Source organism: Cinclus cinclus, chromosome 23 (assembly GCF_963662255.1).
Source record: "Cinclus cinclus chromosome 23, bCinCin1.1, whole genome shotgun sequence".
Taxonomy (NCBI): Eukaryota; Metazoa; Chordata; class Aves; order Passeriformes; family Cinclidae; genus Cinclus; species Cinclus cinclus.
Genome location: NC_085068.1, coordinates 2507445 through 2522663, shown reverse-complemented (window position 1 = coordinate 2522663; position 15219 = coordinate 2507445). Strand labels below are relative to the sequence as shown.

Genomic DNA, 15219 nt, shown 5'->3' with positions numbered 1-15219 from the left:
CAGGTTCCAGGTGAAGGGAGACACATTTTCTGAGCCCTCTCAGCTCCTAAGGGGACATGCCAGTATCTGTTTGCACAAGTGCTGGTAGTGGAAGATCAGGAAGTCTCAGGCTGGTCCTTGAGATCAGTACTTCCAGAGGTGGCTGGGAAGTGGAAGTGTGTTTCCAGTGAAAGCTGGAAAAACACAGAATCAGTTTTAAGTTTGAGGTTGGGACTGGGAGAGGTTCAATTCAGCGTGGTGTGTAAAGAGCAGGAGACGTGCCCTGCTGCAGAGCTGAGTGGTTGCTAAGCCAGCTGTGTGTCCTTGCAGCCCACCAAGGTGCTGGGGATTTACACCTTCACCAAGCGCGTGGCGCTCGAGGAGTTTGAGAACAAGCCCCGCAAGCAGCAGGGCTACAGCACCGTGTCTCACTTCAACATCGTGCACTACGACTGCCACCTGGCAGCTGTCAGGTACTGCTGCCCACAGCCTGGGGCTGAAGGCCTCTCCAGGTGGTTTGGGATCACAGCATTCACCCTGCAACTCGGGCTGGGTGGGCTGGGTTGTTGATCACTTTGCAGTCATGGGCATCTCTGTCAGGGTCTGCTTTAACTCTGCTCAGGTCTGGACTGTGCCAAGTCTAGCGCTGAGAGAAGCTGTGGAATTGTCATTTTTGGGATATTTCCTTAGACAAAAGCTTGCATCCTCCTGACTCGCCTGGTGTGCTCTGTTTCTCCGTGCAGACTTGCTCGGGGCCGCGAGGAGTGGGAGAGTGCAGCCCTGCAGAATGCCAACACCAAGTGCAATGGGCTCCTGCCAGTGTGGGGGCCCCACGTGCCAGAGTCTGCTTTTGCCACATGCTTGGCACGGTGAGTACAGACAGGTTTTTCCCCAGCTGGTTGCATCTGGGTGAGTCAGGTCCTTGCCACACACTCCCCTAAAAGCTTGGGATCAGAGGTGGTGCAGTTGAATCTTAGTAAAACGGAGCCATTTCAGGTTCTACCACCAAGAGTGAATCTCCTAAAAAAGTGCAGGTGTCTGTTTGCTCCTTGGCTTCATTTAAATAATTTCAGTGCCTCCTTAGCCCCCAGTCACTGCTGAGGATGCAGTGTTGATTCATTTGTGGCCCAGTGACTCCCTGCTTTACAGAAGTAACCCTCTGACACCAGTGGATTCCCTGGTGTAGATTTCCAGACTTCTCTTGGATGGTACTGAGACACTTGAGCACGTATCTGGAGCAGATGGAGATGCTGTTGTCCAGATTCTGGTTCACCTTGTGCTGGGTTTGTAATGTCACATTAGAAATTTTGAACCTGATGGGGTAGGTGTAGATCAGATATCAGGAAGAAAGTCTTCCCTGTGAAGGGGTGAGCACTGGCACAAGATGCCCAGAGAAGTTATGGATGCCCCATCCCTGGAAGTGTCCAAGGCCAGGTTGGACGGGACTGGGAGCAACCTTGGGGTAGTGAAAGGTCTCCAAACCATTCTGGGATTCTGTGGAATTAAGAATGATAACATCCTGGAAGCATTTCAGCCAGGGAGCTGTATCCCATGTCCTGGGCATGGGAAAACAGTATTGATGAGTGGACAGATATCTGCAGATGGAATTGGATTTACCAGAGTGAGCTGAAAGCCTCCCTTTGGGGAGGTTAATCCAAAGTAGCAGGGGCTGCCTTTGTGTAGCCTCTTCCTTCTTCCAAGCTTTTCTGTGCCATCCTTGCTGGGATCCGGTGGCAGGAGGAGCTCTGTGAAGGCTCCCTGCTGTTTTGCAGACACAACACGTACCTGCAGGAGTGCACAGGGCAGAGGGAGCCCACGTACCAGCTCAACGTGCACGACATCAAGCTGCTGTTCCTGCGCTTCGCCATGGAGCAGTCGTTCAGCATTGACACCGGGGGCGGCGGCCGCGAGAGCAACATCCACCTCATCCCCTACATCATCCACACCGTGCTCTACGTGCTCAACACGTCAGTGCCACCCCTCCCTGCCCTCCCCCAGCCCTGGGCTCTGCTTTGTGCACCAGGCAGCACAGATGGGAAGTCACTGAAAGTTTTAGGAGGACCAGGGTTGCACATCCTAAGCGGGTCATTAAGGATTTACATTGTTGGGAGTGATGCCTGGACATGCTGGATAACAGGGAACCTATTGAGTAAAAGCAGTTGGGAATCAGCTTCTCTTTCCATTCTAGATATAATTATTACCTCTGGGGTGAGCAACAGGGTTATTACATTAAAGGAACCCTGCCAGCTTAATTTTCTCCTGAGCAAGCAAAAGAGACACTGCGATGAAGTAATAGTTGAAAAGTTAACCCTGATATTATTTTATTCAGTGTTCAGATAACACAGTTTTGGTTCCAGATTTGCCGTCCTGGAGGAGGGTTCAGGTCCATCAGATTTTCCTGATATTTTAAATGTTTTTTGAGGTTACCATTATTATTTTTTACCAATAAGCAGCAGTGCTTTGGCATTGCACTGAGGCTACATGGCCACATCCGTAGGCACCCAGATGCTTTAGAATGCATGAGCTGGTTCTGATCCTGTAAAAATGGGATGCCCATGTATATCCTCTCTTTCAGGAGTTAGATGTTAGTAAGTAATTCTAATTAGATGAGGGTATAAATGTTAAAATACACACCAAGGTCACTCTAAATGCAGTGCAGTGAAATCCCTCTCACTTTCCCGCCTGGAACTAATCAAGGCTTTGGCTGTAATACAGTTTGTCTTTTGTTTTTAATATCTATCTCCAGATCCCTGTGCTATTGTTTTCCCAGTCCTTTGGGAGACAAATAAATGGAACTATTTGTTTCATCTTGTTAGGCTGCTGTTGGCACCGCAGAGCCCAGTACCCGCTGGGCAGAAGTGCAAAAAGGCCTTCTGTACTTCCCAGACAAAATTTTTAATATTAAATAGAGAAAATAAAGAGCTACTACTTGGCTCCCAGCTGCATCTTTTAGCAGATAAAAAGGTCACACAACCTTGACAGCTTCATCTGCTGGGATGCTGCTTGATGCCTGACAGGGAGAGTTTATCTCACTTAAAAATCAAGAGTCTGACCTGGCTGGCAGCCTCTGCCTGGTGCAGTAGAGTCACAGATGTGGTAAAATGCAATGCAACTGCCCAGAGTCTCCTGTAACACGTGGTTTTCACTGTCAGTTCTGGGGTGTCAGGACTCCTGGGGCACTGGAGCTCTGGGGGAAAGGAGGAAAATGATCAAATATTTATATAAGCTTGCAGTAAAGTACAGTGTCTTCTGGGTTTGAATTTGGCCTGTATGTTTCCAGGGGTTGCTTTTGCAGTTGAGGAATTGTATAAATGGATCCAGGTGTGGCTGCAGGAGCTGCAGAGCTGTGTGGTGTCCCATGGGAGATGGCACCACTCCAGTGCCTGGCCTAGCTGGCCTGGCTCAATCTTTTTTTTTCAAAAAATGGGAAAAAAAGCTGTACAGTGGTGGTGTCTTCCACTGGGGTAATGGCAGCTGCCTGGCAAAGCTCTAGTGCCACCCACACCTCCAAGGAGAATGTGTTTGCTTCACTGGGAGCAGGTACTCACCCAGGGATGAGTTTGGGAAATGCTGGTGGTGCCCACTGGGGGCAAACCCTCAACCAGGAGATGAATTTGGGAAAAGCTGATGGTGTCCCCTGGAGGCAAATCCTCAACCAGGGATGAGTTTGGGGGAAGCAGGTGGTGCCCAGCTGGTTCCCTGTGCAGGGTGCATGGGCAGCACCCCAGAGCTCCTGGGGAGCAGAAACTGAGCCCGCTGGAGCTGGGGCAGCCTCTGAGGCTTTCCTTGTGTTGCAGAACCCGGGCGACCTCGCGGGAGGAGAAGAACCTGCAGAGCTTCCTGGAGCAGCCCCGGGAGAAGTGGGTGGAGAGCGCCTTCGAGGTGGACGGGCCCCACTACTACACCGTGCTGGCCCTGCACATCTGTCCCCCAGAGAGGTGGAGAGCCATCCGTGGGGACATCCTGCGGCGCCTGCTCGTCACCGCCCATGCCCGCGTGGTGTCCCCAGGAGGGGCCAGCAGGTCAGTGCACTTCCCTGGCTGGGCACACAGGCACAGAGCCCCACGGGTCACTGGCACAGTCACAGAGCTTGTGTCACCATCACAGAGCCGCTCGTGTCACCATCACGGAGTCACTCCTGTCACTGGCACAGAGCCACTTGTGTCACTGGCACGGGGCTACTCACAGCTCATGGGGAGTGTGTGTAGTTTACACCAGGTATGAACCCCTCTGAGTAACCTTTGCACTCAGTGTTGCAGAGCTGCAGGATCCTGGGTTGGGTTGGGTTGGGTTGGGTTGGGTTGGGTTGGGTTGGGTTGGGAGGGACCCTGAAGCCCCCCCAGTGCCACCCCTGTCATGGGCAGGAGCACCTCCCAGAGCCCAGGGACAGCTCCCAGAGCCCAGGGACACCTTTCACAGCCCAGGTAGCTCCAAGCCCTGTCCAGTCTGGCCCTGAGTGGCTGCAGCTGCTCCCCAGGGCTGGTATGAGCAGGAGCATTTCATTCCGGGTGTTCTTTCCAGTGGATCAATGAGCTGATCAATGGAAACGATGCTTTTCCTTCTTCCTCCCCCACCTCAGCACTGCAGTAACTCTAGCCACGAGCTGTCTCTGAGCTGTGCCTCACTCCCTGTTTGTCTCCCTAAAGAAGCTCATTCTGGGCCCTTTTGATCAGTGCTCCAGCCTCCCTCAAATAGAAAAATAGAAATAGAAGTCAAATACCATTGCTTTTTAAAAAGAAAAAAAATCAATAGCAGCTGTCAGGCACTTGAAGCACAAGAATAAGTGGCTGTGCATGCCTGACAAAGGCACAGTATTTCCATAGAGGGAAAGGGAATTCCAATTTCTGAAAGGATGATTTGAAATAGCTGTCATAATTAGGAATCAATTCATTTTTATTCTAAGTCGCCTTAAAGGGCATTCTTATGCTGATGACATTAATTAGGTGTTTGATAAAGTCATTACATTGTAGTTGCACAAACCCAGCATGAACTAGTGATCTTGGAAAAAGGAGAGAGCCCTGAAAGGGGCTCCTCTTTTGATCTCTGTGGTGCTTTCAAGCTCCCCTGGCTCCTGTTTCCTCTTTCCAGCAGCCTGTCTGAATGCTGGGGGGTCTGACAGATTCAGGAGGTATCCCGGAGGCTCAGGGGGGTGCAGCTCTTCAGGGCTGTGTTTGCTGCCTTTTAAACCCTCCTTAAACGTTTTGTTCTTTCCCCAGGCATGCCTGTAATAAAAGCATATTGGAACAGGCAGAGCCAGGAACTTCCAGCTAAAGCATCCAATCTTTGGAATTTCAGGGGAACACGCTCAGAAATAGTGCTCAGGAATTATGTCAAGGTTTATTCAAGGGCTTTCTTTAATCTCTGCAGCCTAGGAGAACACAAAGCCTCCCTCTGATAAAGCCTCTCAGAAATAGCAATATGGCAATTCTGATTTCCAAAGTCTGTGCTTATTTATTCTTGTGGAAAATCAGGAAGAGGGTGATGGATGGTGAAACGCTCTGCAGATAAGTGCCAATATCTTGAATTTGTAGGCTGAGGCAGAGAGGAAGCCACTGGCTCTGACACTAGGGTAATGTCTGCATGCAAAGGATTAAAATTAACATTCCACATTCAGGGTGTTGTCTGGGAGCAGCTCCATTCCCAGAACACTGGGGTGAAGTTTCTGGACACTCAAGGACTCATTGCTACCTGTGCATCTCAGGAAGGGACAGGAGTCACTGCAGGAGCCCCCAGTGCATCTCCAAAAAGCTGAGGATCTGCTCATGATCTGAAACCTCCTGTAAATCTGGGAAGGTGCAGGAGTGCTCTGCATTCCCTCATTCCAAGGCAGCAATCCCACACATTTCCTGTCCCGTGGGGAGTGCTCATCCAGCTCCTCAGCTGGGCCTGTGAGGATCACACAGATCTGGGGAGAATCCAGCCAGAAAGGGCTGGAGTGATGGTACCACAAGTACCAAGGGGGAGATGCTCAGCACCTCCCTTGTTTTGGAAACACTTCCTATTTAAACCCAAAGATGAAATTACCAGAATGGATCTGAGTTCTGGGCTTGTTCCATTTTTTTGTAAATATAATTTACATATTCCAAAGAGCTGAATCAAGTGTTCATTGTTACTGAACCACAAATTCTGGCTCAAAAAAAAAAATCCTGTAGATGTTCTTCAGCGTAGCTTTAATCTGGAATTTGAGAGGAAAAGACCCTTTTGATTTTTTTCCCTTTGGCCTTCACTGTGACCTTTCTGAAACACTCCTGAGGGAAGCAAGGCTTCCCCAGTGTCTATGTCTGGCTTTCTGTCAGTCTGTCTCTGTTCTGGCTGCCCCTGTCCAGCTCCAGGAATGAAACCCAGCAGCTGCTCCAGAAGGTAACTACCAGCCCTAACCCACAAGGGCCTTTTAGTTTTCAATTAAAGGAGCAGACTCCAATTAGATCAAACCCATTCACCTGAAAAGAAAAGTCTGTCTTGCAGTATTTGGGAGGCCAGAATTAGCCTCGCTCTCAGTTGCTCTTCATCCCGTGGAAATTTAGTCACCTTTACTAATTGGTTTTCCTTTAAATAATTAAGCTGAGCTGCCCGAGCAGGATGCCACCTACTAAGATGTCTGTTTTAAGGGCACACACAAAGTGGAGCCTTTTAATAAGAGCAGCAAAATGTTCATTTTGCCCCCCAGAAAACCCCAGTCTGGGGCAGGTTACAGTTGGCACCCCCTGTTGTGTTGCTGACTGGAAGCAGCAGCAGCAGCTGAGCTGGGTCCTGGCTACATAAAGGAGAACTTTTTGTTTTTCCAAAGCTCTGAAGTGTTGAGCAGGAAGCAGCACGTGATGGGGCAGATGTACCTGAGAAGCACAGGCACAAAAATTCCAAAGCCATGAGAGCGGCTGGCAGGAGGTTCTGCCTTGCCAGAACCTGTTTGTGATTAATCCTGCAGACTTTGGGAGCTGCTATCCCAGCACAGCTCTGCACCTTTTAGGGCATTCCTGCTCCTCCAAACCCAGATGCTGGATTTCCAGGAGAAGTCCTTTCCTGGCAGGAGAATAACCAAGGAGATATTAAATGGAAATTCCTCCTTATTTCCCTCAGAGTCTTGCAGAAATGCTTTGATGAGTTAGAAGCACAAAGCTGTTCTGTCATTGATACCCCCTTGGGTGTGAGACCTGGATTTGGTCATTCCTTCAGGAATCTGCTGTTCTCCCAGCATTGAACACACAAACACAGGCTGTACATTGTTTTTTCCCCACTCTTCTGTTGACTTCCTGTGTAGTCTTAGCCCTCCAGTTCCCTCTGTACTCATTTCCTTCCTGTGGAAGAAGGTTTTACTGGCAAACCTGCTCTGGTCACAGCACAGCTGGAGCAAAGGGACTGCCCAGCCTCAGGAATTGCTGTACAGAGAATCTCAGGTGCCTGATGTTTCATGGCCAGGAACACCCAGCAAGGCTCACTCAGAGCCATTCCCTGCGTGTCCCTGACAGGCTGTGGCTGTTCCAGCTTTCATGCTGTTCATCAGCTGGGTTATCAAAGCCTCATAATGAAGTGATTAACTGCAGATTGATTTCCTTCTGGCAGGCTGGCAGACAAGGCAGTGAAGGATTATGCCACGTACCGCTCGGGGCTGCTCTTCTGGGCACTCGTAGATCTCATTTACAACATGTTCAAGGTAAGGAGAGCACTGCAGCTCCTCTGCAGCAGCTCCAGTTCAGCTTTCTTACCTGAGCAATTACATGAGTTTGAAATAGAAATCAAAATTTGAAACCCCTTTCTCCAAGATCCTTGGAAACAAAACTTCATGGAATCCCAGGGTGGTTTGGGTGGGAAGGGACCCTGAAGCTCATCCCATCCCACCCCTGTCATGGGCAGGGACACCTTCCATAGCCCAGGCTGCTCCCAGCCCCTTCCAGCCTGGCCTTGGACACTTCCAGGGATCCAGGCACAGCCACAGCTGCTCTGGGCAGCCTCTGCCAGGGCCTCCCCACCTTCACAGGGAAGGATTTTTTCCTTCTATTTTCTTCTCCACCTTGTAAAAGCAAAAAGGCCACAAGAAACTGCCTGTGCTCATTGTGCTCATTTAACTCCCTTGAAGTTCAGTAGCTGAAGAACTGAGAGATTTTTCCAGTTGGCAGCACTCCTGTATTATATATTTGCTTATTTTTCCTGTTCATTGTTCATGGAAGGAAGGACATTCCAGGCTGTACCAGGGAAGTGTTTGGGGGAGGAAGGAGCCAGGGGCAGAGAGAAACCTGCAGCTTCCACAGAGGGTTCAGTACTCAGGGTGAGAAAATGCCTGGGGCCTTGTTTCATTCTGTAAAAAAAGATCATGAAGTTGCAGCTGGGGAATTTCTTTCTCTGTTGGTTGCTTGTAAGAGGCAGGGATGGAAATCCAGGAGCAATGGGAAAAGGCACCAGGGTTTGCACTAACGTTTTCTTTTATTATCAAATAGTTATTTTTGGCCTGATTTGGTGCCTTTGTCCACTCTCAGAAGGTGCCTACCAGTAACACAGAGGGAGGCTGGTCCTTCTCTCTGGCTGAGTTCATCCGACACAACGACATGCCAATCCACGAGGCTGCAGACAAGGCCCTGAAAACCTTCCAGGAGGAATTCATGCCAGTGGAAACGTTTTCTGAGTTTTTGGATGTGGCTGGTGAGTGTTTTCCTGCCCTTTTATAGCTGCCCTGTGCAGCTCATGACTGGAGACAGCAGCATTCCTGCCACTGCTGCAACTCATGGGAATGGGACAGGGAGAGGAGGGATCAGCACTGCCCAGCCACAGCCTGAGCTGTCCCAAAGCTGCTGGGGTACACAACTGAGCCCCAGGCAGGAAAACCTGCTCCCCCCTGCTCTGCTAAACATCTGTAGCACAGCTGGAAGGGGTTTGGGGTGTCTCTGGTGAGCAGATGTGACCAGGCAGCAGTTGGGTGCAGCCAGAGTTGCTCCCCAAGGATTTTGGTGCCTCCAGGAGTCAGGAGATGCTGAAGACCTGCAGGAAAGCTGAAGCTGCTCTTTGTTCTCTCACAGTCTGTGCCCCAGGCCAGTGTCCCACTGCCCAACACAGGGAACAGAGCTGGGTCTGTGAAGCTGCCCAAGAGCAGTTCCATATGGATTTAATATTTCATTAAATTCTCATTTCAGTCCCTCCTGCACATGCATCCAACAGGGTTTACCCTCCTCGTGTCCAGCCCTAAAATAACCCTGCAGCTGTCAGTAGCTCACACATGGCCCAGCGCAAATCCCTCCTGGGGGCAGGACAGACAGCTTCGTGGGGCTGATTCTTCTCTCTTGTCTTCTGTTCCAAGGACTTTTGTCAGAAATCAATGATCCCGACAGCTTCCTCAAGGATCTCTTGAACTCCATCCCCTGAGCACGGAGAAGCTTTGGGCAGAGGCTCCATCGCTTGCCTTCCACCCCTCTGTGTCCCTCCTCTGCAGTCTGGTCCTTCCCTGAGGAGTGCTGCGGGATTTTGTTGGAATTTTGTTTTGGTTTTGGTTTTTTTTTTTTATTTTCTACAATTTTTCTTCATGGAGTGATTTGGAATTTAGATTTGTTTTATCTTGTGTTTCAGCGCTTCTATCTGTAAAGCCTTGTGCATTCAAGCTGTTTGAAAGAACTTGTACAGAGAGGAATCCAAACCAGTAAATCTTAATGCTTTAGTGTGCACATCTTTGAAGTTAAATAAACCGAACAAATGGGTAAGCTGGGCTTGACTAGTGCTTGAACCAGGCAGGAGTCTGAATGCTGAGGTGTTTCTCACGTATTCCTCTAGAGCTGCTGCTCTGTCCAGCCCTGGGCCTGCACAAGAAGCCCCAGGAGGCTCCCCAGGGCATTCCCTGCCTGCACTGGCAGCTTCTGTGCGGGGCTGGAGCCTCAGGGGCTCCGCAAGGAGCAAGGACAACGTCACCTTCCTTTCCCTTCCCTTCCCTGGGTGCAGGCAGCACCTGCTCTCCCCTCCATGGAGTGTCCAGGACCTGTCCTGGCTCCCCCCCAGGCTGGATCCAAAGCTCACTGTGCCTCCAGTGGATGGCCCCTCTCTGGAGGGGCTGCTGCCATCCCTGTCCCCTCTCTGGGAACCCTTCATCAGCTCCAGCCAGGGCAGCCTCCCTGGAGCCCTACACAGCCCCCCTGCCCCAGTGCTGCCCTGCATGCCCTGCCCTGAGCCCAGCACTGCTCCCCACCTGTGCATGCTGGAAACTCACCTGGCACAGTTCTGCTGACACCTGGTGAGGCTGGAATCTAATAAAGCTTTCCCTGGCTTCCTTGTCTCTGTTTGAACTTGAATTTCCTAGCACGGTCCCATCCCAGAAATAATTACAATTGCAATTTTAGAGGCTGAATAATTCGCCAGCCCCTTTGGTGCCTGTTGTTAGTGTTGGCCACGCACTGGGACTGGCAATTAGCAGAGGGGTGAAGGTGCAGTGTTTTAGTTCTCACCTCCGTGGGGGCTGATGTCACTCCTGGCAGCTGGAGTTGCTGCTGAGGAGGAGAACTGGGCAGGAAATGCCCCAGGGAGGTTTGGGTTGGTGTCCCACAAGGGACTCGGGGCTGTGGGTGTGTTGGTGGCTCTGTCTGCCCCTGTGAAGTGCAGGAGGGGCTGGTGTGGAGTTGGCTCTTTAGAGCAGCAGTCCTGCACCTCTGCTGCCCTGGAACCACATCAGAGAACAAACACACCTCTGAAAGCCCTGCAGAGTCCTGCTAACAGTCCTCTCCAAACAGCAGCTGGGCTGCTCCAGGGTGGGTGCAGGAGTTACTCAAGGCACCGCTGGGCAGCAGCCTGGGCAGTGCCAAACCCCTCCCAGAGCTCAGCAGCAGCAGTTCACCAGGAGCCTGGGCTCTGTGGCTGTGGCTGCTGAAGGTTCTCAGCACGGTGCAGGACTGAAGCCCCACTGTGTTCTGGCTTTGCCTTTTGTGTAGTGGGGAGTGGTGGAGGTTTGGGAGCTGGCAGGAACACCAGGCTGCCTTCATCTCCCACTCTGTGTCTTTCCTGACAAAACCAAACTGTTCTGCAGCCACAGCCTCGGGGTGCCCCCAGCTCCTGCTGCCCAGCTTTGTCTGCCTGGCCAAGGAAGGATGGAACCTTGGCAGGACCTTCTGCAGCTTTCCCAGCCAGGGAGATCCAGCACAGCTCAGGGTGGAAATCCTGGTTTGCTCCACGGGTGCTGGCACAGATCTTATGCAAAAACAGATTCAGCTATGCTGCCAGAGCCAGTGAAGTTTCTAGCAGGAAAATCCCTGGGTTTCTACCCCCTCAGTTGGGTCAGCAGTTCCTCAGAGCTCCCAGGAGCACAACGTGGTCACTGTTCAACATTAATGACAATGAGATGGCATCTTAGAGGGAGGTTTGAAACTGCTCTTGCAAACACCCTTGCAAGGAGCTCCCCAGAGCTGTGCTGGGTGGCTTTGCAGAGGCCCAGAGATGTACTTTGGAAAATAAAGGTGGTGCAAGCAGTGCCTTCCTGACCAGGGAACAGGAGGACTGTGATTTAGGGACAAGCCAGAGCTGAAAAGAAGATGGGAATATCCTGACTGTGCTTCGTGGAGCAGATTGGCCTGGGAGGGACTGAAGGTGACAACAATGCCAGAAGACATAGAGAGAGATAAGAACAAATGGGGGAAGTGTTTGGGAAAGTTTTAGCTGGTCCAGGCCACACAGAGAGGCTCCAGCGTTCTCAGTGCTGCACAAAGAAGAGCTCCAGGTTCCAAAATCCCCTGCATTGGGGCTGGGAAGTCAGCAAAGACTGGGGAGTTTGTTACTTAAATTAGAAATGATAAGTCTGAGGGCAAATGCCTCAAAATGGATGAAGTTACTCAAAGTGATGAACTGAACCATGAGCTGAACAAGAGAGAGCCAACATCCTCTCAAAAAAAATTAGTTTGTCAAAGACATTATTTAAGGAAAAAAACTCCTTTGTGATGTAGGAAAGCCTGGATGAGCTGTGGGATTGCTTTGAACCTGACTGTGGGCAGGAGCTCCCCGAATTTCTGACATCCCTGCACTGGGTTGGGCTTCAAGATTTAATTAAACTGGGGATTAATTAAATCTAGGGAGAGCAGAGACCTGCTAGCTCCCCCCCCCCCCGCCCCCCCCCGCTGCAGGTGACACGGAAGCCTGACCTTCCCCGGGTGTTCTGTGGTGGTTTCCTTGTCCTGCTGCCTCCTCCCTCTGTAATTCTCTTTTCCAGGTTGTGTGGAAGTGCAGCACAGCTGAGGCCCTTCCCAGGATGAGACCAGGGAACCTTCCCTGCTCCTTTCTGCCTCTTCCCAGCAGCTCCCACCAGACTCTCCTGGTTTGTCTCTCTCTGCAATTGCCCAGAAATTTTTTCAAACTAGCAGCAGGCTGGAGCTGCTGACCATAAACACACAGTGAGCTGCGATGTTCCAGTGCCTCAAAAGATTCCCTGGACTATTTCCAATGGAGGAAAAGTGATTTTTCTCCCTGGATGTGTCTGTGGCACCTTTCAGGACACAGTGAGACTGTCGTGGAGCCTTGAGGGATGTGGTGGGGACATCTTAGGGTTGCAGTCCCCCAGACTTGGATGGAATCCCACATTTTCCTCCTGGGCAGGAGCCTCCAGGCCCTGAGTGCAAACAGTAAATCCTGGAGGATTCCCTGCTTGCCTTTGGGACAGTCCAAGTGCAACTCAGGGCTCCTTCCTTACCCCAGGGAGCTCAGGGATCCTCCAGGCAGGTGAGTGACAGAAACGAGCACAAAAACACCAAGTCCAGGCTCCCAAATTAACTCCTGAGTGTGACCAGGCAAGTTTGGAGCTGCTCGGGAGAGAGACCACCCTACAGCCCAAGGAGGCTCCCAAAGCATCCCCGAGACCTCCCAAGGTCTGGGTGGCTTTTTTAGGAGCCACCCTTGGGTCAGGTTTCTGTTTCCTGATAAGAAAATCGGGATTGGCCTTGACTGGTTTGCTGCACGTTCCCATTCCAGGTAGGGATGATTCACAGCTCACATGTGAGAAATCAAGGATCCAGGGAAAAACAAGCTCTGAGCTCATGAAGAGGACTGGAAAAGGATACTGGGTGGATTAAGGACAAAATCACTTCAGGGATGTCCCCCCTGCACACCAAGTTGATGGGAAAAACCAGGGGCAGTCACCTGAACCTCCAGAAATAGTAACTCCCTTGTTTCCAGGAGGTAAAAACAATAATGATTAAATCCCTATTTGCAGGCTTTTTTTCAGGATTCATCCCACCCCTTCACATCAACAGCTGGGGAGGAACCAGCTCCAGCCCTTTTATCCAAACCCTGGAGATCAGCAGGGATCCTACTCCTCTACCAAAGGGAAATGTGTCAGTAGGAGAAGACGCTTTTGGGTAGAATTATCAATAAAATGGTAGAAAGGATGTGTGGAGAGGAAGACCCTGTGCTGTGTTTTAACCTCAGGCAGGTTGGGGGCCTTTGGGCATTGCCCTCAAAAGGCCCCATTTCAGCACTGGGAGTTTTTCGGGTGTGTAAGGAGGCCTGGATGTGCCTCTGGAAAGATTTTATTTTCGGGGTGCTTATTAAGCCTTTCTTGAGCAGGATCCTCCCGTGGCTCAGGGCTGTTCCTGCAGCCAGGCCCTGTTCCTGCAGCTCCCAGATTTGAAGTGGGAATTACAACCTCCCTCCTGTCCCACAGGGATTTTCTCCCCCATCCCACTGTTGCCACAGAACCCAGGAAGGATCAGACATGTTCCTGCTCCCTGATCTGCACACTTGGATTCTGCAGAGCTCTCGTGCCCCTTCCCTTCCCCCTGGGAGAATCAGGCACCTCACAATGGATTTCCCGCTCCAAAAATCAGGGTTTTTCTTCTGGAAAGGAGTCTCCACCCTGGCACTCCTCATCCTGACTCAGCCTGGTCCCTTCCCTTGGGAAACACAAACCCTCAGTGGGTGAATCACGGCCAGGGCTGTGGGAGAACCCAACCAAACCTGGTGCAACCTCCAGATCTTCAGTGATCCACAAATGTCCCTGGAGAAGCAGGAATGATCGGAGAGCTCAGCTCCGCTTCTTCTGGGGCTGCTGCCATCGACCCCAGCCTGCCACACAGGGGGAATATGTTGAGATGTTTTTGCCACTGGAGAAGCAGGATAACACTTGCCCTACAGCCCTTCTCCAGCAGGAGTGTGTATTAAAAAGGGCAAATGTTAAGCAGAAATTGGAAAAATTCAGGTGTTTGTGGTTTTAAGTTGAGCTTTGACATATGGAGAGAGGCTGAGCTTTAAAAATAAAAAAAAAGAGTAGTATCAAGACCACCATGTTTAGTCTTGGCTGCTCTTGCCAGGGATGTTGGGTCTGACACCTTTCCTGTCTTTCCCAGCCATGGGGACAGGGCAGGGGCTGCAGAAGGGATAAAGGAGATGTTTTAATTTGGGGAAGGAGGCAGAGGGCAGGGCAGGGCAGCGAGGGACACCCTGTCATTAAAGGGCTGTTGGGCTCGAGTGCCTCAGAGGGAGAGATCTCTGCCCTAACAGTGATAACTCAATAATTACTGTCATTAATCATAATCCCGCTTGTTCTTTCCCAAGTGCTGTGCCAGCAGGACCTCAGTCACCCTCAGTACAAACCCTGGGGAGAGTCCAGGCTGTCCTCAGAGCCTGAGATGGGAGATGGGGATGGGAAAAGGCTCAGGATGCTCCTGTGGAGACTGAAACCTTCTGGGGCTTGGGCACAAACGACAGCCCCGAGTGAACCCCGTGTTCAGCCCTGCTGGGGTTTGGGGTGCTGTCCCTGGGTGTCTCATGCTGGAGGTGGCCACCTCACCCCAGTCTGTGTTTGGGACACCCCGAGGCCCTTCTTGGGGGTTTCATCCCTGCAGCTTCTCCCAGGCTGCTGTTTTTAATCCCATCTAATGAGCAAACATTAAATGGCTGCGCTGCAAACCCAGGAGCATCCTTCAATTATTCCGAACGTTTGATGGCAGCAAACTGATTCCCAGCGGGTGACATCAGACACCGAAGGCAGCTCCGGAGCGCCAGGCCATTCCCATTTCCCTTCCTGCAGCCGCGTTTTGCTGCTCTCAGCAGTTTTTTTTGTAGCTCAGCGGCTGCAGCAGCGCTCCCAGCCCAGGGCCGGACCCACCCGAGCTCCACTCCGTCAGAAACAGCGCGGGGAGTCGGGAAAGCCGGGAGGGAACCGCTCCAGAGCTCCGGCTCCGGGACTCACGGTGCTGACACCGCGGGTTCGTGCAGAGCGTCTCCCGGGGGCCGGGGGGAAAACCTTAGTGCCCCCAGGTGTGATGTCCCCGTGTCCCCGTGAGTGTCCCG

The 15219-nt window shown here is 51.5% G+C and overlaps 1 protein-coding gene across 1 annotated transcript in view; it reads left to right on the top strand.

Annotated features, from left to right (window-relative positions):
- UBR4 (ubiquitin protein ligase E3 component n-recognin 4) overlaps positions 1-9662 on the top strand; it is an 80058-nt gene extending 70396 nt beyond the window's left edge. The window contains exons 101-107 of the mRNA XM_062507489.1: positions 310-452; positions 723-848; positions 1752-1946; positions 3777-4001; positions 7540-7630; positions 8451-8613; positions 9266-9662. Of these exons, the coding sequence (XP_062363473.1) occupies positions 310-452; positions 723-848; positions 1752-1946; positions 3777-4001; positions 7540-7630; positions 8451-8613; positions 9266-9330 (1008 nt within the window). The 3' untranslated portion in view covers positions 9331-9662. The remainder of the gene's footprint in view (positions 1-309; positions 453-722; positions 849-1751; positions 1947-3776; positions 4002-7539; positions 7631-8450; positions 8614-9265) is intronic.
- The last annotated feature ends 5557 nt before the right edge of the window (positions 9663-15219 follow it).